This window comes from Chenopodium album, chromosome 7 (assembly GCF_948465745.1).
Source record: "Chenopodium album chromosome 7, dcCheAlbu1.1, whole genome shotgun sequence".
NCBI classification, from domain to species: domain Eukaryota; kingdom Viridiplantae; phylum Streptophyta; class Magnoliopsida; order Caryophyllales; family Amaranthaceae; genus Chenopodium; species Chenopodium album.
The window spans coordinates 71078643-71102806 of record NC_137840.1 but is presented as its reverse complement, the minus strand read 5'-3'; the positions used below and the strand labels follow the sequence as shown (position 1 = coordinate 71102806).

At 36.2% G+C, this 24164-nt stretch overlaps 1 protein-coding gene across 1 annotated transcript; it reads left to right on the top strand.

Moving 5' to 3' along the window:
* The first annotated feature begins 1341 nt into the window (after positions 1–1341).
* On the top strand, positions 1342–6425 carry LOC145639395 (mitogen-activated protein kinase homolog NTF3-like). The gene is made up of 3 exons (XM_081690628.1): positions 1342–1870; positions 2562–2987; positions 5349–6425. Exons 2-3 carry the CDS (start codon positions 2565–2567, stop codon positions 6042–6044), a joined length of 1119 nt encoding a protein of 372 aa, XP_081546754.1. The 5' UTR covers positions 1342–1870; positions 2562–2564; the 3' UTR covers positions 6045–6425.
* The last annotated feature ends 17739 nt before the right edge of the window (positions 6426–24164 follow it).

Genomic DNA, 24164 nt, shown 5'->3' with positions numbered 1-24164 from the left:
ATTTGATTTTATCATGCATTTCTAAATAAGCTCTTAATTGTTTAGGAAGAATATTACATTATTATTGGCCACAAAAATTACTTATAGTTAGATATTTGGCAAGTAAAGATAAAATAGTAGACCCAAAATGAAGGGGATATTCTAAAATTCTTGGTTAGGTTCCTCAAAAAGTGAGATATTAATTACGACAAAAGAACCTAACATCAACATCCCCTTGGCGTAAATCACATGTATGATGTATCGGATTAAAAGCACAAAAGCCTTTCTTTCCCAAATAAATACTTAATTATTATTGTACTGTAGAATAAAAACTTTACTTTGTAAAAAAAAGAAAAAAAAAAACTTTACTTCCTTCCATTTTAAGGAATTTCTCATAAGATTTGCAATTTCAAAGTTTGACTTAATTGCGTTGAAGTTTAGACAATCAATCCCAATGCTATATTTGTCGTCCTTAGAGTGGAAGCTCAACAAACAATCCTAATCATGTTCTTTATATCTGATTTTATACGATTTTCTATTCTTAATCCAATATCTAGATTATCTTTTTCAACTAGAAAATCAATCTTTATTTGCATTAGGTAATACACATCAAAAATAGATTTCTTTATTATTTCAATTGTAGTGTAATTTCGTGAATGAAATTTATACTTGATGTTTGATGTCTGATGTCATAAACTTTTACAATTAAATTGGCTGAAATCATAAGTCAAATGACAAGCATGTAAAAAGCTAAGTTACTAAAAATAATCTTTGATTTTGAGGTGCTAACTAAATCTATGTTTAAGGACTCATTCCAATTCTTTTACTTTTTCCATTGTGTTTTTGATGGGAAATAGAATGAAAAGTTAAGGGTGGGGTTATGGGTTTTATTTCACCTTAATAAAAAATACTCTAAAGCTAATTAGGTCTAATCGTGGATAATTAAACTTAAATAAGTCCAAGTGTTACACTAATGAACCTAAAAATGTGTCAATATTTTGAACAAATGCATGCTAAGAGTGTGAGATCTAAATTGTTATTTAAGTTGAAAGTTTAATTAGTTGTCTAAAGGTCTGTTTTCTTAAACTCTTTTAGCTATAAACATCAAATTTCTCCAAAATTTTTAATTTTTTTTTTACATCTTTATGAGTGTTCTCTTCAGTTTAATTTCATTTCAGTTCAATTCAGTTATACTACAATTTGTTCAATTCCTAATTCTTTTTCTATGAACAGTTCATTCCAGTAAATTAGAACTGGGCTAAGTTTAGAAAATTAGGGAAGAAAGGTTACAATAAAAAAATCCTGATTTTTTTAAAAAAAAAAAAGATATAATGGATCTATTTTGTCACCTATCCATTCTTTCTTTGTTCCTGCAACATCTCCCCTTCTTCTCCCATCATTTCTCTCTCCTCTGTTCAACTGATCGTGACGCAATAATATAATCTCTCTAATCGAGGATCTGATCCAATAATCCCCATTTTCTATCTTTTTTCTCTCCTCAATTTCATCATTACCAACTTTGTAATTTCCAATTTTCCCTCCAAATTATCAATTCCCCTGCTTCAGATCTGTTCATCAATTTTCTTTTTTCTCAATTGATGACATTTTTTGCTCTTTGTTCTTGCTAAATTTCCAAACTTTTGATCGATTTTTTAGCTGGGTTTAAAGAATAAAGTTTGATTTTTTTGTGGGTTTAGTGAAATTTGGTGAATAAAGATAAAATAAAAGTCGAATTAAAAAGGTGGGATTTTGAAGATGTTTCTATTTGGAGTAAGTTCGAGGATGCAATTTTTCTGGGGATTGATGATAAAAGCGACGCTTTGATTCTAATTTCTATCTATATTTGCTGCCAATTTTACTGAATTTTCTTTCTGGGGTTTTTAATTCAAAGGTATGAATAATTTTCATTTTTTTTTTCTTTAAATTGTTTGCAATCATAAATAAAAACTATATAAACTACAATACCTAATGACGATTTTTATTTTTTTTTATCGTTTTATCTTTTCGCTACTATGTTAAGCTCAAATATTAGAAACTATTTAATAGTATGAAGATTTAATTACAATTTTTTTGTTGTTCATAAAATTTGCTAATGTATTTTCATTGCTTCGATTTTTTTTTTTTTTTGGAAATGGAAACGTTATTCACATGCTCTTTTTGTACTTAATGTGATTGATGTGTTTCAATGTTATGTGGGCCATGATTTTCTGTTTAGTTATCTAGTATTGATCCATGAAAACAGTTTGGATTGTAATGTTCATGTCTAGTTAACTTGTCTTAATCTATGAATTTAGATTAGATTATAATTATAATGCTTCAATTAACTAGTTGTTAATCTATGACAAAAAAATGGAGTGTAATGTTTATGTATAACTAACTTATGTTAATATGAAAATAATTTGGATTATGAAGTTTATGATTAATTAACTAGTGTTAATCTATGATAATAGTGTAGATTATGCTTAATAATACCGTTTATCTACCATTTTATTGTACTTAAATTGTTAATGAAGATAATTTTGCAAGAAAAGAATGATGAATTTTTCGAATTTTACTTGATTTTATAAGTTGTGACTTTGAAGGTAATGGCAACACAAGTTGAGCCTCCAAATGGTGTTAGATGCCCAGGGAAGCATTACTATTCAATGTGGCAAGCTTTGTTTGAGATTGACACAAAGTATGTGCCCATTAAACCAATTGGTCGAGGTGCATATGGAATTGTTTGCTCGTCCATAAACAAAGAGACGAATGAGAGAGTTGCTATAAAGAAGATCCATAACGCTTTTGAGAATCGTGTTGATGCACTGAGGACATTGCGCGAATTGAAACTTCTTCGGCACCTTAGGCATGATAATGTGATTGCTTTAAAGGATGTCATGTTGCCAGCCCATCCAAAGAATTTCAAGGATGTGTATTTGGTCTATGAACTTATGGACACAGATCTTCATCAGATTATTAAGTCTTCTCAGGCTCTCTCGAATGATCATTGTCAGTACTTCTTGTTTCAGGTATATTTTTTGGTGTCACTTCTTGGTTATTGTAGCATTCAACAATTGTTCTATGTCTGTGTTTCTATGGGAAGATTTAATGAATTTTATTGTCTATAATTAGAACATGAGTCTGTTGGCATTATCATTTAGATTTTTGGCTGTGGTTGCCTTGTAGCATATTTGTCTGAACTCTTGTGTTCATTGGTGCTTTCTGTTTTATCAAGATGCTCGAGTTTAAAACTTTCATTGCTTATTTTTACTTATAGATTTGGATTTGTTATATCCTGTTATGTATTATGTTTTGTTCTGTTTTCCAATTGATCCTCTTTATTAGCCTTCTTTTCCTTTTTATTAAAGAAAGGAATGATGATCATTATGAAATTGAGAAAGAAAATGCTGTCTTTTGTGAAGTCTATATGGGAAAGCATTCTGAAGTTGAGAAGCAGTAATCTTCAAGAAATCTAGTTTAAATAAAATCTTTATAAATAATCTTTATGTTGGACCTTTGCTTATCTTTATGAAAGCCGCAAATTTCTTTTTCTTTCCTTCAATCTAAATGTACTAATCTGTGTTTGAAGTCTTTGAACTTTTGTTTTTAATAAACCAAGCATGCTTTTACTTGTTTGTAGAGTTTCTTGTATTTTAATCACTGTATCCCTTTTTCCATGTTCACATTGAGCCATCCTTTCTTATGTTCATATGCAAATGTTCCCGAACATCAGAGCTTTACAATGAAATTTACTACTACCATAAATTTCTAAGTAACAACTTCACTCCATTTTTGGACAGCTTAATGATGATAAGTCTATACTCTATATCTTCTCGATCTCTTTGTTCTTGTTGAGTTCACATTCCTCATGCTCAAAGCAATTCATTGCAATTTTTCCGGAAACTCCTATGATAGGCTTACTGTAGTTTGACCATATATGTGTATTGCAATATTTTCTTGCAAGTACTTCATATATTAGTTCATATGGATTCTGTTCATCCTACTTTGCGTTTACTTGTTTGCTTGTGTGTAAAGTCTGCTAGCATGATTCCAGATCTTGCTTTAATTTGCTGAAAAGTTTCTATCATGCTATTCCTTAGAAACGTGTTCTCTTGGGTGATTTTACAGAGAGCTACAAAATAATACGTAGTATAAAATAAAGAAATTGCAATAAGAAAAAGGAAAAATTGCTCCCATTAATCTGAACTTTGCCTCGTCCGCCGAAAATAATCCCAACTTTCGTTTATTATCTATTGCACCCAACTTTAGGGGGTATTAATTTTCGTTGCACCCAACAGGTCATCTAACCTGATGTAGCAGGTCACCTAGCCACGTGTCAACGTATGATTGGCTTAAATTTTTTTTTTTTTTTTTTTTAAAAAAAAAAAAAACAAAAAATAAAAAATAAAAACCCCACAAACCACCCATACCCAGCAGCCGGCCACCACACCCCCACCCCCACCCCCGAAAAACCCCTCCCCAGGTGCCGGAAACCACCACCCATCCCCGGAAACCCCTCCCCCTCCCTCGAAACCCACCCCTTCCCTTCCCTCACCCCCGAAAACCCCCTCCCCCACCCCCGAAATCCCCTCCCCCACCCACGAAAACCCCCTCCCATGCTGGTTAGGGATGTTGGGATGACGTTGTTGGTGATTATCGGCGGTTTATCGGTAGCTGGGTGGGATTTTCGGCGGCTGTGTGGGGTTTCGACGGGTTTACGGCGGCTAGGTGCGATTTTCAGGGTGGTGGTTATGGTGGTTTCTGGGGTGGGATTGTGCGATTTTCAGGGTAGGTTTTGTTGGCGGGGTGGTTTTCAATAGTTAGGGGTTCCGGCCGGCCGTTTTCATGGGTTTATGGCGGCGGCCGGCCGGTGTTTGGTGGGGCTACGGGAACGGTTAGGGTTTGGCGGTGGTTGGGGGGGTTGCTGGTGGTGGTCGTTTTTTTTACTTTTTTTTTTTTTTTTTGTTTTAAACTTTTTTTTTTTAATTATGTTTTTAATATTTTTATTGTTTTTTTTATAATTATGTTTTTAATTTTTTTTTTCTATTTTTTTCAACCAATTACATGTTGACACGTGTGCCAAAAAAAAAATTAGAAATGTTTACCTGATTTACCGGTTGCAGGTCATTTGGGTGCAACGAAAATTAATACCCCCTAAAGTTGGGTGCAATAGATAATAAACGAAAGTTGGGATTATTTTCGGCGGACGAGGCAAAGTTCAGATTAATGGGAGCAATTTTTCGTAAGAAAAAAAATAAAATGGAACTTATAAATTTGGATTGAATCTGTTCCTAAATCAGTCAGTTTGTGTCATATCATTCAATGCTAAGATTGATGTAAATACATGTGCTTGCTGTTTGACAAATTTTAGCATACATTTTTTAATGCAGTTGCTGAGAGGTCTGAAGTATCTCCACTCGGCTAACATCCTTCATCGTGATTTGAAGCCTGGAAACCTTCTTATAAATGCAAATTGTGATCTAAAAATTTGTGACTTTGGATTGGCTCGTACAAGTAGTGGCAAAGGTCAATTTATGACCGAGTATGTGGTGACACGTTGGTACAGAGCTCCCGAACTGCTGTTGTGCTGTGACAAGTATGGAACCTCTATTGATGTGTGGTCTGTTGGGTGCATTTTTGCTGAACTTCTTGGTCGTAAACCATTGTTCCCAGGTACCGAGTGTTTGAACCAACTAAAATTGATAGTTAACATCCTTGGTAGCCAAAGAGATGCTGATCTTGAATTTATTGACAATCCTAAGGCCAAAAGGTTCATAAAATCACTCCCTTATTCTCCTACTGCTTCTTTGTCTCGCCTTTACCCAACTGCCAATCCTTTAGCCATTGACTTGCTGCAAAAGATGCTCGTCTTTGATCCAACAAAGAGAATTAGCGTGACTGAGGCTCTCCAACACCCATACATGTCTCCTTTGTATGACCCTCGAGCTAACCCTCCTGCACAATTCCCTATTGATCTCGAAATTGATGAAGATTTAGACGAAGAAATGATCAGGGAATCCATGTGGCAGGAGATTATGCATTACCATCCAGAAGCTGTCAACCAAAATATGGAACTATGCGGTTAAGCTCTTTATATTCTGCAGTATGGTGATCGAGACCTATGAAGAATATTTATTTTCGGTAGGAGTTTCATCCTTAACTAGGTTTCTTTCTTAAGATTTTACCTGCTTTTATAATCTTTGTAAGGAAATATGCAAGAATAGTTTGTGCTATTGATGCATGTTCCGACTGTCTGAGGCTTATCTTCTGTGTCTAGAGTTTCTCATGTGTTGTGTTTTTGTTGACTGTTGTAATGTGAATTGTATATATTCGTGTTTACGAATTCCTGTTGTAACCTGTTTCTACCCCTTCTCTTCAACCTCCACTGTAAATTAAGATGTAAGTCTAACCTTGTATTAATATATGTTCTCTTTCTCTTCCTCTCGAAGTCGATGGAAGAAACATAATTACTCCTTACTGAGGCTTTTTTGTGGATGTCAGCACACTGATATTAAAGATCTGTTTCTGCCTTCTTTTTTCCCTAGAAGCCTTGTAAGAAAATTATGCTATCACCGAAGATTCGGCTTTTTTTTTCTTTATTTTTTTGGGTAAAGAAGTAGGGCAATTACCCCATTACTACAGTATTTTAAAGCATGAAGGAGCATATCATAGCAATGTGATATGTAAGAAAAGAAAAGTACACAACTTTTATTATTGCCAGAAGAGTATCAATTCGGCTCTATGGTAAAGAAACTTTTGTTGCTGCTGCATGGGTTTTTGGTGGGTGGGGGGGGGGGGGGGGGGGGGTACTGTCATTGTAAGGTATAAGGTGTAAGGGCCTGTTCTGTTCAGCTTAATTTCAGTTCAGTTCAGTTCCTAATTTTCTTATCTCATAAACAATTCATTTCAGCTCTATTCAGTGTAGTTCAGTTCAACTCCAATCAGTTCAGTTAAGTTGTTTTCTGAAAATCGAAACAGGCCCTTAGCTTGAACAATTGAACCCACTTAATTGCAAGTCTATGTATCAAGGGTGGAAAATTTGTCACACCCATGCTCTAGGTCAAAAAATTTTGAGTAGATCGTAATAAAAGTTTATCATGCTCAAAATAACATAAATCTCAAGTCTAAGCATAACCCCAGGCTCCAATAGAACGAACCTAAAGGGGCAGGGTATGAATGTGTGATAAATATTTTAGCTTGTTTCTTGTCTTGTCGTGTTTAATTGTAAGAACTCACAAAACCTAAATTTTTGTTGTAAAATCCAAAATATATTGTTGTCACCTTCAATAAATCCTAGGTTGTGGTTATGGGCTGAGGGCTTCTAAATGTATGGGCTCACACAACCAATTATGGGCCAGTTGCATTAAATTAGTTTGGTTGCTTTAATGTTTAAGTTTAATGAATTGTGATTGGTAATTTGGGATAGAGACTTTTGATGTGAGCCTTGAATTCACTTTCAGTTCCATGTACGAAGTTATTAATTGTGATAAGCTTTTGGAATTAGAATTTGAGTGATGAGTATGATTCTACAGCAGTAATCAAGGTTTTTGGTATATAAAATTTGAAATTATTGTTTAGTTAGTGATAATTTTTTTGAACTGAATGAATAAAATGTATGATTTGGTTAATATAATACTCCCTCTGTTTTTAAATACTTGTTCCATTTCTCCATGCACAGAGTTTTAGGAGAAATTAGAGAAAGTAATAGAATATGGAGGTAGTGAGATAGGTGAAAGAATAAAAAATTGTAAAAAGCAAAAGTAGTGGAGAGAATTAGAGGAGAGAGAATATGAAATTAATAAAATATAATTTATGTTGGGTCCACAATGTGAGAGAAATGAATTAAATATTGTAAAAGTTTTTCAAATAATGAAACGGAGCAAGTATTTAAAACGGCCGAAAAAGGAAAGTGGAGCAAGAATTTAAAAACGGAGGGAGTAGTAACACAAGTGTTGTTTGGTTGACAATTGTAAAAAATAGTTTTATATATTACACGTATAATCTAAGGCTTTTGGTCATAGTTTTCAATCTCAAAATTGGTGATATGAATAGTGAATATTGTACTTGTATTTAGAGCTGTCAATTCGGGTAAATGGGTCGGATAAGAGTGGGTCGGGTCAACTCGGGTTGGGTCAATTCACATTAATTTCATAACCTATGCGGGTCGGGTTTGGGTTGGGTCATGCTTTAGTCGGGTCACGTCGGGTCATACTTCTTATCGGGTTTGGGTCGAGTATAGGTCGGGTTAATAACAGGTCGGATTACATTCGGGTCGGGTGAACAATAGGTCAGGTTTAATTCGGGTTTTCACGGGTTGAAACGGGTTAGGGTAATTCTTGGGTTCGAGTCGGGTTCGGTTGAAGTCAATAATTTACAGGTTAGAATCAGGTTGGGTCATTCTCGGGTTCAAGTCGGTTTCGATTCCAGTCAATAATTTGCGGGTTATAATCAGGTTGGGTCATTTCCAAGTCGGGTCATTATCGGATTTAAGTCGGGTTATGTTCAAGTCAATAATTTGCAGGTTACAATCAGGTCGGGTCATTTCCAAGTCAGGTCATATTCGGGTTCAACTAACTATAAATAGACAATTATCATTTTTATCAAACTAATTATTTCCTTTGAATATAATATATATGGCATTATACTAGGGAACTATAGTCTATAATTTAGGAAGATAATTATCTCCTTTAACCATACAACAAATATAAACTAAATTTAACTCTTAAATTTGAGGATGAAAATCCTTTCTTTTGCTGGCCTAGACCGACTTGGTCTCCCAAGGCAAAATAATTTGATCAACAATAATAAGGTGGTCTAAATTGCATTTGAGGTGATTTGAAATCGGGTCAGGAACAATTTGGGTTGAATTAAGTCGGGTCAATAACAAGTCGTGTTAATTTCGAGTCGGATTAGTAACACATTGGGTTGAATTTTTGGGTTAGTAATAGATCGGGTCAATAATAGGTATGCTTAAATTTGGTTCGGGTCAATAACAAGTCAGATTGAATTTGGGTCAGGTCAATAACCATTCGGGTTGATTTAGGGTCACGTTTGTAACAGGTTGGGTTAAATTCGGGTCGGGTTAGGAACGGGTCGGTTTGAATTCAAGCCAGGTTAGTAATAAGTCATGTTAAATTCAGGTTTAGACGGGTTAAAACGGATTTGGGTAAATTTTGGTTCAAGTCGAGTTCGGTGCAAGTTAATTAAATTAGCCGTTGTAAACCGATAAATTGGTGTAAGTTCTAAACCGGTAAATTGGCCGTTTAAACGCAAATTGAATGGTTCCACACACCCAATTAGAATTCCGGAGGGTATTAGGGACCATGGTAAACATTTCGGCAATTTTTATTTATGGGCAAAAAAAAAAGTCAAAAAAATTCCAAAATTAAAGGCTAATATCCACGCTTTTTGAGAATTTTTGGAGGTTTCGGGGCCCGGTGTCGAAAATTCTTAATACTATGAGATACATCTCAGGGTCATATAATTCCATTTGGAACCATTTATGATCATTATTAGTTGTCATAAACGTTCGTGGTAGGCTTGAATTAATGAAATCGGTGCAAGTTGTAAACCGATAAATTGGTCATTCAAAGGCAAATTGGATGGTTCCACCCACCCAATTGTACTCCCGGATGGTATTAGGGACCATGGTAAACATTTCGGCAATTTTTAATTCCTAGCGGAAAAGGTCAAAAAATTCCAAAATTGAAGACTAATATCCACGCTTTTTGAGAATTTTGGAGGTTTCGAGGCTCGGTGTCGAAAAGTCTTGAAATTTTAGGGGATACATCTCGGGGTCATATAATGATGTTTGGAACCATATATGATCATTATTTGTTGTCATAAATGTTCATGTTAGGCTTGAGTTAATGAAATCGGTGCAAATTGTAAACCGGTAAATTGGTCGTTTAAAGGCAAATTGGATGGTTCCACCCACCCAGTGGGACTCCCAGACTGTATTAGGGACCATGGTAAATATTTTAGCAATAATATTTATTTCCAGGCGAAAAAAAGTCAAAAATTTCAAAATTAAAGGCTAATATCTACGCTTTTTGAGCAATTTTGGAGGATTCGGGGCCCGGTGTTGAAAAGTCTTGAAATTCTAGGTGATACATCTCGGGGTCATTTAATGACGTTTGGAACCATATATGATCATTATTTGCTGTCATAAATGTTTGTGGTAGGCTTGAGTTAATGAAATTCGTGCAAGTTATAAACCAGTAAATAGGCCGTTTAAAGGAATATTGGATGGTTCCACCCATCCAATTGGACTCCCGAAGGTTATTAGGGACCATGGTAAACGTTTCGGAAATTATTATTTCCGGGCGAAAAAAAGTCTAAAAATTTCAAAATGAAAGGTTAATATCCACGCTTTTTGAGAAATTTTGGAGGTTTCGGGGCCCGGTATCGAAAAGTCTTGAGATTCCAGGGAATACATCTCGGGGTCATATAATTTCGTTTGGAACCATATATGATCACTACTTGTTGTCATAAATTTTCGTGGTAGACTAGAGTTAATGAAATCCTTGCAAGTTGTAAGCTGGTAAATAGGTTGTTTAAAGGCAAATTGGATGGTTCCACCCATACAATTAGACTCCCGAAGGATATTAGGGACCACGGTAAACATTTCTGCAATTTTTATTTGCGAAATAAAAGTAAAAAAAAATTCCAAAATTAAAGTCTAAGATCCATGCTTGTTGAGAACTTTTAGAGATTTCGAGACCCATTGTCGAAAAGCCTTGAAATTTTAAGATTACATCTCGAGTCATATAATGTTGTTTGGAACCATATATGATCATTATATGTTGTGATTAATGTTCGTGACAGTTTAGGCTTGAGTAAATGAAATCGGTGCAAGTTGTAAACCGGTAAATAGGCCGTTTAAAGATAAATTGGATAGTTCCGCCCACATAATTGGACTCCCAGAGAGTATTAGGGACCAAGGTAAACATTCCGGCAATTTTTATTTACGGGCGAAAAAAAGTCAAAAATTCAAAAATTGAAGACTAATATCCACATTTTTTGAGAAAATTTGAAGGTTTCGAGGCTGATGTCGAAAATCCTTGAGATTTTAGGGGATACATCTCGGGGTCATATAATGTCGTTTTGAACCATATATGATCATTATATGTTGTCATAAATGTTCGTGGTAGACTTGAGTTAATGAAATCTTTGCAAGTTGTAAACCGGTAAATAGGTCGTTTAAAGACAAATTGGATGGTTCCACCCACACAATTGGACTCCTGCAGGGTATTAGGGACCATGGTAAACACTTCGGAAATTTTTATTTACGAGCGAAAAAAAGTTAAAAAAAAAAAATTAAAAAAATAAAATAAAAAATTGAAGGCTAATATCCATGCTTTTTGAGAAATTTTGAAGTTTTCGAGGCCAAGTGTCGAAAATCCTTGAGATTTTAGGGGATACATCTCGGGGTCATATAATTCCGTTTTGAACCATATATGATCATTATATGTTGTCATAAATGTTCGTGGTATGCTTGAGTTAATGAAATCGGCGCAAGTGTTAAACCGGTAAATTGGTCGTTTAAAGGCAAATTGGATTGTTCCACCCACCCAATTGGACTCCCGCTGGGTATTAGAGACCATGGTAAACATTTCGACATTTATTTTTTATTTCCGGGCGAAAAAAAGTCAAAAAATTCAAAAATTAAAGGCTAATATCCACGCTTTTTGAGAAATTTTAGAGGTTTCGGGGTCCTGTGTCGAAAAGTCTTGAAATTCTAGGGAATACATCTCGAGGCCATATAATGTCGTTTGGAACCATATATAATCATTATTTGTTGTCATAAATTTTCGTTGTAGGCTTGAATTAATGAAATCGGTGTAAGTTGTAAACCGGTAAATTGGTCGTTTAAAGGCAAATTGGATGGTTCCACCCACCCAATTGGACTCCCGGAGGGTATTTTGGACTATGGTAAAAATTTCTGCAATTTTTATATTCGGGCGAAAAAAAGTCAAAAAATTCCAAAATTAAAGTCTAATATCCACGCTTTTTGAGAAATTTCGAATGTTTCGGGGCTCGGTGTCGAAAAGCATTGAGATTGTAGGGGATACATCTCGGGGTCATTTAATGCTTTTTGGATCCATATATGTGTAGGAGTTTATAGGTACTACGCAGCGGAAATAATATGAATCATATTCAAACAAGTACCAATCCCAAGAATCACATGCATAACACACAAGACACATAATCATACCTTTGACGCGTGAATTCCACGAAGCTATTCGACAGGCAAATCAGGGAGAGAATAGAGCCCCAAGCGTTGCTCCTCTACTTAGTCCACGAGATTCGAACGAACCGTCCACCAATACTAGATTGGTCGAGTGATTGAGGAAAACCGCGATCACCACCTTTATGGACAACCGACCATCGCACGAACCACCACCACCACGACACACCACCGGCGCCTAGGAGGAGGAGAGAGCCGTGAGAGAGAGAGGACTTTGAGAAGGTTGGGTTTCGTGTTTGCTAATTAGGGTTTGATCACACTGATCAGTTAATTGCTTACTTACTGCAAACCTAGGCACCTAGTCTATTTATAATCTCATTATAATTAGACTAGGGCACGAAGCCCAAAACTCCTTCTAATCCACTACATGGCCGGCCACCTAGAGTGATGAGGCCCGTGATGGGCCTCGTCCTCTAATGCTCGATCTAGCCCCTTTGTGTGACCTTATAGGATCCGTCCAATTGGGCTTTGGGCTATTTCACTAGTCCAAAGATCGTTAGTACCTCTAGCTATGGCAAAACGACGACCCAAATGTACGAACTTAATTATCTCCATAATTTGATCAAATTATATATCTGGTAATTGCACACGACGAAGACATAACTCCTTCAATATGATCATTATATGTTGTCATAAATGTTCATAATAAGCTTGAGTTAATGAAATCGGTACAAGTTGTAAACTGGTAAATTGGTCGTTTAAAGGCAAATTGGATGGTTCCACCCAGCTAATTGGACTCCCAGAGGATATTAGGGACCATGGTAAACATTTCGGCAATTTTATTTTCCAGGTGAAAAAAAAGTCAAAAAATTCCAAAATTGAAGGCTAATATCCACGTTTTTTGAGAAATTTTGGAGGTTTCGGGGCCCGGTGTCGAAAAGCATTGAGATTGTAGGGGATATATCTCGGGGTCATATAATGTCGTTTGGATCCATATATGATCATTATATGCTGTCATAAATAATGTTCGTGGTAAGCTTGAGTTAATGAAATCGGTGCAAGTTGTAAATCGGTAAATTGGTTGTTTAAAGGCAAATTGGATGGTTCCACCCAGCTAATTGGACCCCCGGAGGGTATTAGGGACCATGGTAAACATTTTGGCAGTTTTTATTTCTGGGTGAAAAAAGTCAAAAAAAAATTCAAAAATTGAAGGCTAATATCCACACTTTTTGAGAAATTTTGGAGGTTTCGGGTAGAGCTGTCAATTCGGGTAAACGGGTTGGGTTTGGGTCGATAAGAGTGGGTCGGGTCAACTCGGTTCGGGTCCATAACCTATGCGGGTCGGGTTTGGGTTGGGTCATGCTTGAGTCGGGTCACGTCGGGTCATACTTCTTATCGGGTTTGGGTCGGGTTTGGGTCGGGTTTAGGTCGGGTTAATAACAGGTTGGGTAACATTCGGGTCGGGTGAACAATAGGTCGGGTTTAATTCGGGTTTTCACGGGTTAAAACGGATTAGGGTAATTCTCGGGTTTGAGTCGGGTTCGGTTCAAGTCAATAATTTGCAGGTTAGAATCAGGTCGAGTCTCGAGTTTGAGTCGGGTTTGATTCAAGTCAATAATTTGCGGGTTATAATCAAGTCGGATCATTCTCGGGTTCAATTCGGCTTCGGTTCAAGTCAATAATTTGCGGGTTATAATCAGGTCGGGTTATTTCAAAGTCGGGTCATTCTCGGATTCAAGTCGGGTTTTGTTCAAGTCAATAATTTGCAGGTTACAATCAGGTCGGGTCATTTCCAAGTCAGGTCATATTCGGGTTCAACTCACTATAAATAGATAATTATCATTTTGTCAAGCTAATTATTTCCTTTGACTATAATGACGATATACTAGGGAACTATAGTTTATAATTTAGGAAGATAATTATCTTCTTTGACCATACAACAAATATATACTATATTTAACTCTTAAATTTGAGGATGATGCTCTTTTCTTTTGCTGGCCTGGACCGACTTGGTCTCCCTAGACAAAATGCTTTAATCAATGATGATAAGGTGGTCTTAATTGCATTTAAGGTGAATTGTTCGAAATCGGATTCGGAACAATTTGGGTTGAATCGGGTCAATAACAAGTCGTGTTGATTTCGAGTCGGGTTATTAACAGATCGGGTTGAATTTTTGGGTCGGGTTAGTATTAGGTCTGGTAAAATTCGGGTCGAGTCAATAACAAGTCGGGTTGAATTTGGGTCAAGTCAATAACAAGTCGGGTTGATTTCGGGTCGGGTTTGTAATAGGTTGTGTTAAATTCGGGTCGGGTTAAATTCAGGTAGGGGTAGTAACAAGTCGGGTTAAGTTCGGGTTTTGACGGGTTAAAACGGGTTTGGGTCAATTTCGATTTGAGTCGGGTTCGGTTCAGGTCAATAATTTACGGGTTACATTCGGGTCGGGTCATCTCCAGGTCTGTTCATGCTCGGGTTCAGATCTAACATACTCGGGTCAACTAGGGTCTAGGGTTGGTTTCATGTCGGGTCAGGTCGGGTTTGGGTCACCATTTTTTCGGGTTCAGATGGGTCAGTTAATAATTGGGTTTGAGTCAGCATTTCAAGTCGGGTCAACATTTGACAGCTCTACCTATATTATTGCAATGGACATGATTCATGATTTTCAACTCAATTCTAAAAGAAACTAATCTTGTTGAAAATATAAAAAGAATAGTAAAGGGCCAATTTAAGTTATTACCTTCAACTTCAATGAAAAAAGATCAACAACAAATAACTTGGGGGGGGGGGGAGAAGGAAAAAAAAAAAAAAAAAAAGAAGAAGAAGAAGAAGCCTAAAGCAGCTAGATTATGCTTTTAAAAAATAAATCACGTGGGTCCATTATTGTTATTAGGCCAATGCATAACCTAGATTGTCATGAAAGGATCCACTGTTCTTTTTGTTTCAAGATGATTGACGCATTTAAATCTAACATATATGTATGTCATGTATATATGCATGAGTTTGACCATTAAAATATACTATGTATGCGTAGTACAAATGAAGAGAAAGTTAATGAACTTGTGTATATATGTGATCATTAGGATATAAAAAGAATCAAATTTCTAGGAAATACTAATCTTAGAATGGCATACATTAATGGAACATAACTGAATAAGCAATAAGGAATAGAAAGTTAATTAAGGAAGAATTAATTTGGCCAATCTCCAAACTTTTATCCAGGATCCGGCTTAAGCACCATCCTTAACCAAACTTGGCCCAAATGTGTGTTTATGGATGGATCATGTGCCTAAAATTTTGGATAATTTGGGATAATTAGTTCTACTTTGATCACCAATTGTTTTTGAGACAAATTAAAGTGTCTTCAACTATGAAAATTCAGTTCTTTTCGGGATGCAACTGCTACAACCAATTGATAAAAATATATTAATTACCTCCTTAAACTGTACAGGTAATTCATATTAAGAGGGTTGTAGCTCATTATTGAATTGAATTCTATAATCTATCATGCTAGATTTTCCACTTGAAAGGAGGGCGCTAGATGAGATTTAATTTGAACCCGTGACTTTTGTGACCCTAGCTCTTGATAATTGATACCATGTTAAAGGTTCATCTTAACAAAAAGTTTAAATGGTTGAATCCCAAAATTAGTTTATACATATTAGCATACTCTATCAAGTATCAATCATCATTAATTACACCTAAAGTCTTGTTATCAATAATTATTGATTACATAAATTGACTAAATCATATTATTAAAATTTGAGTCTAGAATCTAGACATACATGGGCATGTTCTGATATACTGAACTGTGATGAACTGATTGGAGCTGAACTGAACTGAAATGAATTGTTTATGATAGAAGGAGATTAGGAACTGAACTGATTGAAGCTGAACTGAACTGAAATTAAGCTCCTGAAGAGAACAGGCCCTTTGAACACGTCCCTTTGTAATGGTTAATCCGAACATATTTCGTTATAATAAAAATACCAATGAGACAAAAATGATGTTTTCATCTACTCGGTAACAATCCGGCCGCCAGTACCACTAAGTTTCCCTTTTTTACTGCCTTGACATCGGCTTGATCAATTTGCTAAAGTGGTCACATTACAATTACATTGCATGCAATGCATTTCAAACTTGGCGCTTTAATTTACAAAGATACTTCTCTTGTTACAACTACTACGAGTACTATACTATGTCTTTTATTAAGGTCGGGACCAAGCTATCTATACTAGGTAGTACGTAAAGTTATATATATCCAGGAGTTCAAAGTTGATTTCATAATCTTTCTTTTGACATTTTTCAGCTTTGTCGCCTTTGCTTTCTTGCTTATGTGTGATTACCCTGGTTTCTTAGGCTCAACTAAGATCATATATTCATATGTCATGTAACTCGTGTGTATCAAGAAGTCGTTTGGATGCTCGTAAGACAAGCAATGCATATACATTATTGCTTGCACACGTTTACTCAGGGTTTCTCGATCACTCTACTAGATCGAGTTGTTGTATATTATAAGCATCAATAATATCCTTATTGTCTAGGTAAACAAAAGTTTAGATTATTAGCGGCATTTCAAAATAATGATCTGAGCATGTTATTTAATCAGATATAATAAGGCAAACAAAATAGAAATTCAAAACATCTCGTGACTTTAAAAGTTTAAATATAACAAGATCATGTAAATTGGTGTGGTGTATATCCTTCGATGAAGTATAAATTGACCCATCTAAATAAAATACTATCACTCCTTAAATAATCAAGCAAGCAATAGTGCATGGACCAACCATGCACCTAAAATTCTAATGATTTCTAATAAGGCTAACGTGCATATATCCCAAAAAAAAATATTTGGAGCTTAGTATCATATTGGACTTGACCTAACAACTCCAATAAATTGCAAATTACCGCAAAACCCGCGCATTTTTTTTGTTTCAAAAAGAGTACTTTTTACTTAATAGTATTAATATTTATAACTAATTAACTAATTGACCTACATATATACTCTTCAAATTAAGATATTTTCCATAGATCACAGAAGAGGAAGTCAATATATTTTTTTAAAAAATAATAAATTAAAAAAAGTGCATGTTGAGTTTGTGGGAATCTAGCTAATGTCTGCTTCTAGACCCCTTTTTTTTAATCTAAAGTTTTACTTACTTTATAATTGTATAAGCACACATGCTTATTTTCTTAACTTTGATGATTGGATTAAGATATAGAAGAGCTGATAAATTTGGACCCTAGGTAGATATATTAACTTTATTTGAGATATTTCAATTTTATATAGGATTGTTACTGTGATACAATGCCCTCATACTATTTATGGGGTCAAAATTAATACTTTATTACTATACTTGTTATATTCGTTTTAATAAATACTACTTAAAAATATTAATTTTTGTTAATAATTTTCATTAGTATATAATTAAACATATACTCGTATTAATTTGATAAAAGAAACATATCAGTTGAAGATCGTATAAAATGTACTTGTATATAATCCTTCAAAAAAAATTGTACTTGTATATAAGTGAGTAGAATATAAAAGAACGCAGTGAATACAACTGTAAAGTCAAATTTGTATTTTAGCTAGGCTGCTAGCTGTTGTTGATTGAGATGAAAAATATCAAAGGGGAATGTATCTTAGCTACTGTATTTTAAATCTTCCTCTTTTTCTTTCAATCTTCAACTTTCTACTAATTAAAGTCTTCCAGTAGTCAATCTGCTGCTTTAATCTTGGACCCCATGCATCTTAAGATTTAAGTGTATTAGTTTATGGTAAGACGCCAATTTAGAATGTTATTATCATGTAACTTATCCTTATTTGCAGATTAATTTAGTCTGAGTGAATGAGAATTTAATTTCCTTAATAGTAGTAATGTGGTACATTGGTAGATATAGTTTCTTGTTTTATCTTAGGGATGAAAGTAGCTTTAACTAGACCAAGATTGGTGGGCAGGAGCCGGGACCATTTAATCATGTAATTTAACGACAAATCATAATAGATTCATAATCCCATCAAATAACTTTGTGATAACTGATAAGAAGTATGAGTGTTAAGTCTGCTAATTAACTAAACTATTTGACATTCATATCGTTAATTTTCTTAATAGCTTCAATAGTAAGTTGCAATGCTAGGGCGAGGACCATAGAAGCCACTACTCTAATAAGATGTCATCCAAATGTCTCAACGCACCAAAAGAAAACCTACAAATTTCCTCTTTAAATTCAGAAAGGTGGTTATTTATCTTCTTATTCTCGGCACTAAGCATATTGAATTGATATTTGAATTATTGAATATTTGATTATTGAGAATTGGGGTCATTCTCATGAGCAAAAAATTGCATGTTAAAAACCTTGCTAGTGGTAATTGGTAAATCCTAAGTAGGTAGTATTATGTGGTACGTACTAGTGGTAGTAGTTATATAAAGGTGAAGTTTTACTAAGAACAAAGAAATATAGATTAATATATTGCTCAATCTACCAACCATGCAAATATTATAAGATTAAGGTTAGTAATTATGTATGGTACGGTGGACCGACATGTACATGCATGCATGAGCCAAGCACGAGCTGCAAGACCCAACAGAATATTGTGCTTGGTTGGCGTGGTGGGTTAGACTCGGGCTTCTTTTTCTAGCGACCCGTTGCAATATATATGACAGGGACGACACAAGCTTCGTTACAACTGCTTAGCACCGCCTAGCTAGGACCGGCCGACAACGTGATTCTACATGTGGGAGGGGCGGACCTTTGTTACAAGCGTACGGCACATCAGGGTCCGTCCCCTCTAAATTTTTCTGAGTTGTTGGTTATAAGTAATATAATGTCTTATAATTATATTAGTATTTAAAAAGTTACATGACATATTGATTAAGTATTGTTATTTTTTAACAAAAGGTTGAAGGATTAATCTTAGTCCTTTAATTTTTTTTGGCCTACGATCTGCCACTTGATAAATACCATTGACTAATTAACTTATTGGTGAGACCGTGAGACAGACACAATATGAAGACATTTTAATTTGTCTCACTAGATCGGACGCAAAGAGCCAAAAAAACATGTCACGTGGCTAAGTACCAACCTTATAGGCTTATATGATATACGATTGTTTTTTATATTAAGTCAGAAAAATGAATCATCCTTGAATCATGATCTTAATTAATTAACAATCATTCAAACACGAATGTTTAAACGGAGTATAAATTAATTTAGTGTAACTAAAACTTATCAGCCAGTATCTGAATCCAATATATATATATATTAGCTATAAACTTAACTCGATCAATCCTCCTAGTGACCCAAACATGTAGACACATAGCAATCCCCTTGGTTCCCTTTAGAAATGATTACGTATAGGTTGACATGGAACCTTAGGGATGAAGGCAATAATAAGGAAGAATAAGGAAGAAAGAATGTTAAGTTGCATAAAAACATGATCTCTTATTTCTGACAAAAAATGGACATACAAAAAGATTAAGATGCCCACATAGATAGTCACTTCATATCACTACTACACGTTCTGTGCATGGAAAAGTGGTTAACAGGATATTCTTATTGATTTCCTTCTTTTTTTCTTTTTTTTTTCATCAAAGATTATTACTCGATCGTACTTACTAGCTACTCGTAGCATAAAAGTGTCTATTGACCCCTAATTATCAACAACCCCTTATTTGCCTACCCCATGTGATATCTTTTTGTTTTTAAAAATATAAATTAAAAGTTTTTAAAATAGATGGAAAAAAAAAAAAAAAAAAGTCGAGATGTTTAAAATAGGTTAAACTTCCACCCCACCACAACAATTTATCCAACCATGTTCATTTTAGGTGAAATCAAGCTCAATCAAATCCATGGTTTTTTTTTCTTTACTTTTATGTGAAAATATTGTTCATCTAATTTACTTTTTTTTTTTCTTAATTACAAAATACAACCTAATTTGTCAAGGTCCCTCGTCTAGGGTTCGTACGTCCCTCGACTAGGGTTTGTCGTTTCCCCCCCTTTTTTTTTCCCAATCTAATTCTCTTTTTCACTTCCTGTCCCAATTCCATTCCCTATTTCTGAACCTTTCCCTCAATTTCTTCTTTCTTCTTGCTCGTATTTTCACTACTTTTGTCGGTCTCCTGTGCTTCGACTCAATGGCAGAAGAATTGCTTACAGAGTTTGAGCGCTTCCAATTAACAGAGGACGAGGTCAAGATTGTTGGAGAGGACATTGATGACGATGAGGAACAGGACACTAATAATCAGATTCCCTTATCGTTAATTGGAAAACTATGGACCTCGAAACCCTTTAACTCGGGGGCGATGAAACGAACCTTAATGAATGTTTGGGGACTTCAAGACAAAATCGCTGTCAAAACCTTGGACTCGAATTTGTTTGCTTTTCAATTCACAAGGGTAGAGGATAAGGAGAGGATCGTAGAGGGCTGCCCATGGTTCTTTGACGATAAATTGCTGGTTTTGAAGGAGATTAGTGGAGTCAAACAACCATCTGAGGTCGAATTCATTCATTCTCCAATGTGGGTTCGATTGTTTGACGTGCCTTTTAATAAGCGAAATTCGAAAGTTATGAAAGAAATTGGAGATTACCTTGGGGATTTTGTTGAACTAGAAGAGTCAGACCCTTTGGGGTGGGGCGAATTTATGCGTATCAAGGTTAATGTAGACATCACAAAGCCTCTGCGAAGGGGGCTCTTCCTAGCCACTGGACGTGCTTCATCCAAATGGGTCACAATAAAATATGAACGCCTAGCAGATTTTTGCTTTTTCTGTGGGCGTTTAGATCATACAGAGAGCAGCTACACTTACAAGGAGGAGGCTAGAGATTCAAGTAAGGAGATAGTGTTTAATTATGGTCCATGGCTCAGAGCATCTCCAAGGAAATTGTCCCGTCAAGCCCTGGCAGAAATTGAAAAGGAGAAAAAATTGAAAGAAGAGCTGCTATCATTGAGGAAGGGACGTGCAATTAGCTACAATGACTACAATGCAGTGAGGTTGGGTCCCCCTGGAGCTGCTCGGAAACTGCAGTTTTCATCGCCTTCTGCTATCGAACATAACCTTTCTCCACGTGCTAGGGAGGCCACTCTTGTCAAGGTGTTCGATAAATCAAGCTCCAAAGAAGTACTTAGACTGAGGAGTGTGGCTAATATTGATTCTGAGGAAACTGACACTTTCTCAGGACCCTTGAATGTCTCGGCACAGGTTAATGGGGCACCTGATCAGACCCTAGCTCCGAATACTCAAGAACCTTCTGGCACAGAAGAAGGGGATCATGCTGGGGTAAAGAAGAAGTGGATGAGAGTTAACAGGGATGTTGACATCACCATGGAGGAGCAACCTGTGCTTGCGGGTAAAAGGAAGCAGACTGTCAATTCTGAAGAAGTAGAAGTATCGGAGGCATCAACTGGGAAGAAGCTTAAAGCTAGCTCTGAGGTGACTCCTTTCTCTACTAATCTGGCGGAGGTTGACTCGGTTCAACCTCGCCCTATCCAATGAGTACCTTCTGTTGGAACTGCCGGGGGATGGCAAGCCCTCGAGCAGTTCGAGCACTTCGCAAGTGGTGCTCATCTTTAGGTCCTGAAATTTTATTTTTGTCTGAAACTATGATTAATAAAAATATTGCTGAGATGAATAAAAATAAATTTGGCTTCCCTTATGCTTTTGGTGTTAGTAGTATTGGTAAGTCTGGTGGTTTGTGTATTTACTGGAAGGATAATGTTGATTTTTCCGTTGTCTCTTACTCTCAAAACCATATTTGTGGGGATGTTAAAACGGAAAAGGGCTTGAGTTGGCGTTTTGTGGGCATGTATGGTTGGCCGGATTCCGGAAATAAGAATAAAACATGGTCCCTTATTAGAAGCCTTTGTGATAATTTCGATGGCCCTTTATTGATTGGTGGGGATTTCAACGAAATTCTTGCCTATGATGAGAAGGAGGGTGGTGTGGATAATGAAAGAAGGGAGATGTCAGAGTTCCGGGATGCACTCCGTGATTGTGATCTTCATTATTTGGGTTTCGAGGGGCAGTGGTTTACTTGGGAGCGGGGCTTAACTGCCCGTACTTATTTGAGAGAGAGGCTAGACCGATTTGTGGCAAATGGTAAATGGCTCGATACTGTGATGTTCCCAAGAGTTGAGAATCTTGATCGCTGCAAGTCTGACCACGCACCAATATTCCTCAAATTTGGTGCTCATAGGCGAAAGAAGAAGAGAAAGAAGAAAAGATTCCGTTTTGAAACTTGCTGGTTGCTAGATGCGGATTGTGAGAAGGTGGTTAGAGAGGCTTGGCGAGGCAATGTGGGTAATATGGAGGATAGAATTAAAATGGTGGCTGCAGATCTTCAAGTTTGGAGTAGAGGCAAATTTAGAAATCTGGATAATCAAATTAATACTCTTGGAAAAGAGTTGAATGAAGCGCAAAGAGAAGAGGTGTCAGATGAATCCTTAGCAAAGAGAGCCGACCTTGAGAAAAGACTTGACGATCTATATGATAAACAGGAAGCTTATTGGTATATGCGGTCTAGGGCCTCAGAAATCAAAGATGGAGATCGAAACACTTCTTATTTCCATCACAAGGCTTCTCAGAGAAGTAACAGTAACGAAATCAAGGGTCTTTTCGATGATAATGGCACATGGAAAGAAGATGATGAGGATTTAGAGAAAATTGTGGAGAGCTTTTATCAGAAGTTGTTCACAGCGGGCACCCCTTCGAAAGAAGCTTATGAGAAAGTTCTTGAGTCGACGGAAAGGCTGATAACCCCAGAAATTAATTCAGAGCTCTTGCGTCCTTTTTCAAAGGATGAGATTTTTGCCGCTCTTAATCAGATGCACCCATGTAAGGCTCCGGGACCTGACGGTATGCATGCAATATTTTTTAAAAAATTTTGGCATATTTTTGGTGATGATGTTGCTAGTCTTGTTAGTAATATCTTACAGGGTCATGAGTCTATAAGCCCTGTTAATAATACTAACATTGTTTTGATCCCGAAAGTTAAATCCCCTACTCTGATGGCGGAATTCAGGCCTATTGCTCTGTGTAATGTGTTGTATAAAATAGCTTCGAAGGCAATTGTTATGAGATTAAAGTCTATTCTTCCTATACTATCATTGTTTCCGAGAATCAGAGTGCTTTCGTCCCGGACAGACTCATCACAGACAATGCTCTTATTGCTCTGGAGTTATTTCACACGATGAAATCTAGGTGCAATAGCAGGAAGGGGTTGGTGTCGATGAAGCTTGATATGAGTAAGGCCTATGATAGAGTTGAATGGAATTTTCTGGAAAAACTGCTCCTGAAAATGGGTTTTGATAGGAGGTGGGTGAAGACTATCATGGACTTTGTTACTACTGTAAAATATTCCTTTATAGTCAATGGCAATGTGAGTGGTTCGGTGGTTCCTTCTAGAGGTCTCAGGCAGGGAGACCCCTTATCCCCGTATCTGTTTATTCTTGTCGCAGATGCTTTTTCTGGTTTATTACGGAAAGCTTTGGTTGATGGCTCTATTCATGGTGCCAAAGCTAGTCGGAGTGGGCCGGTTATTTCTCATCTTCTTTTTGCAGATGACAACCTTTTATTTGCTAGAGCTAACCGAAGGGAGTGTTCAAAAATTGTAGAAATTCTCAACATATATGAACAAGCTTCCGGACAGAAAATTAACTATGACAAATCGGAAGTCTCTTTCAGCAAGGGTGTCAGTGTTACAATGCAAGAGGAATTGTTGGTTGTCCTAGCGATGCGACGAGTTGATAAGCATGACAAGTATCTTGGTATTCCGACCATTATCGGAAAATCAAGGAAAATGGTTTTTTCGGCTCTGAAATATCGAATTTGGAAAAAGTTGTCGGGATGGAAGGAAAAATTGCTATCAAGAGCAGGGAAGGAGATTCTACTTAAATCAGTGATTCAAGCCATTCCTACCTACCTTATGGGAGTGTATAAAATTCCGGCGGGCATAATTGATGATATTCATTCGATGATGGCTCGATTTTGGTGGGGACAAGAAGAAGGGAAAAAAAGAGTGC

Bases quoted from the DNA above. Each gene is read 5' to 3' on its own strand.
- LOC145639395 (XM_081690628.1), top strand. From the start codon at position 2,565: ATGGCAACACAAGTTGAGCCTCCAAATGGTGTTAGATGCCCAGGGAAG. The intron at 2,988-5,348 runs GTATATTTTTTG...TTTTTAATGCAG, and splicing joins GTCAGTACTTCTTGTTTCAG to TTGCTGAGAGGTCTGAAGTA.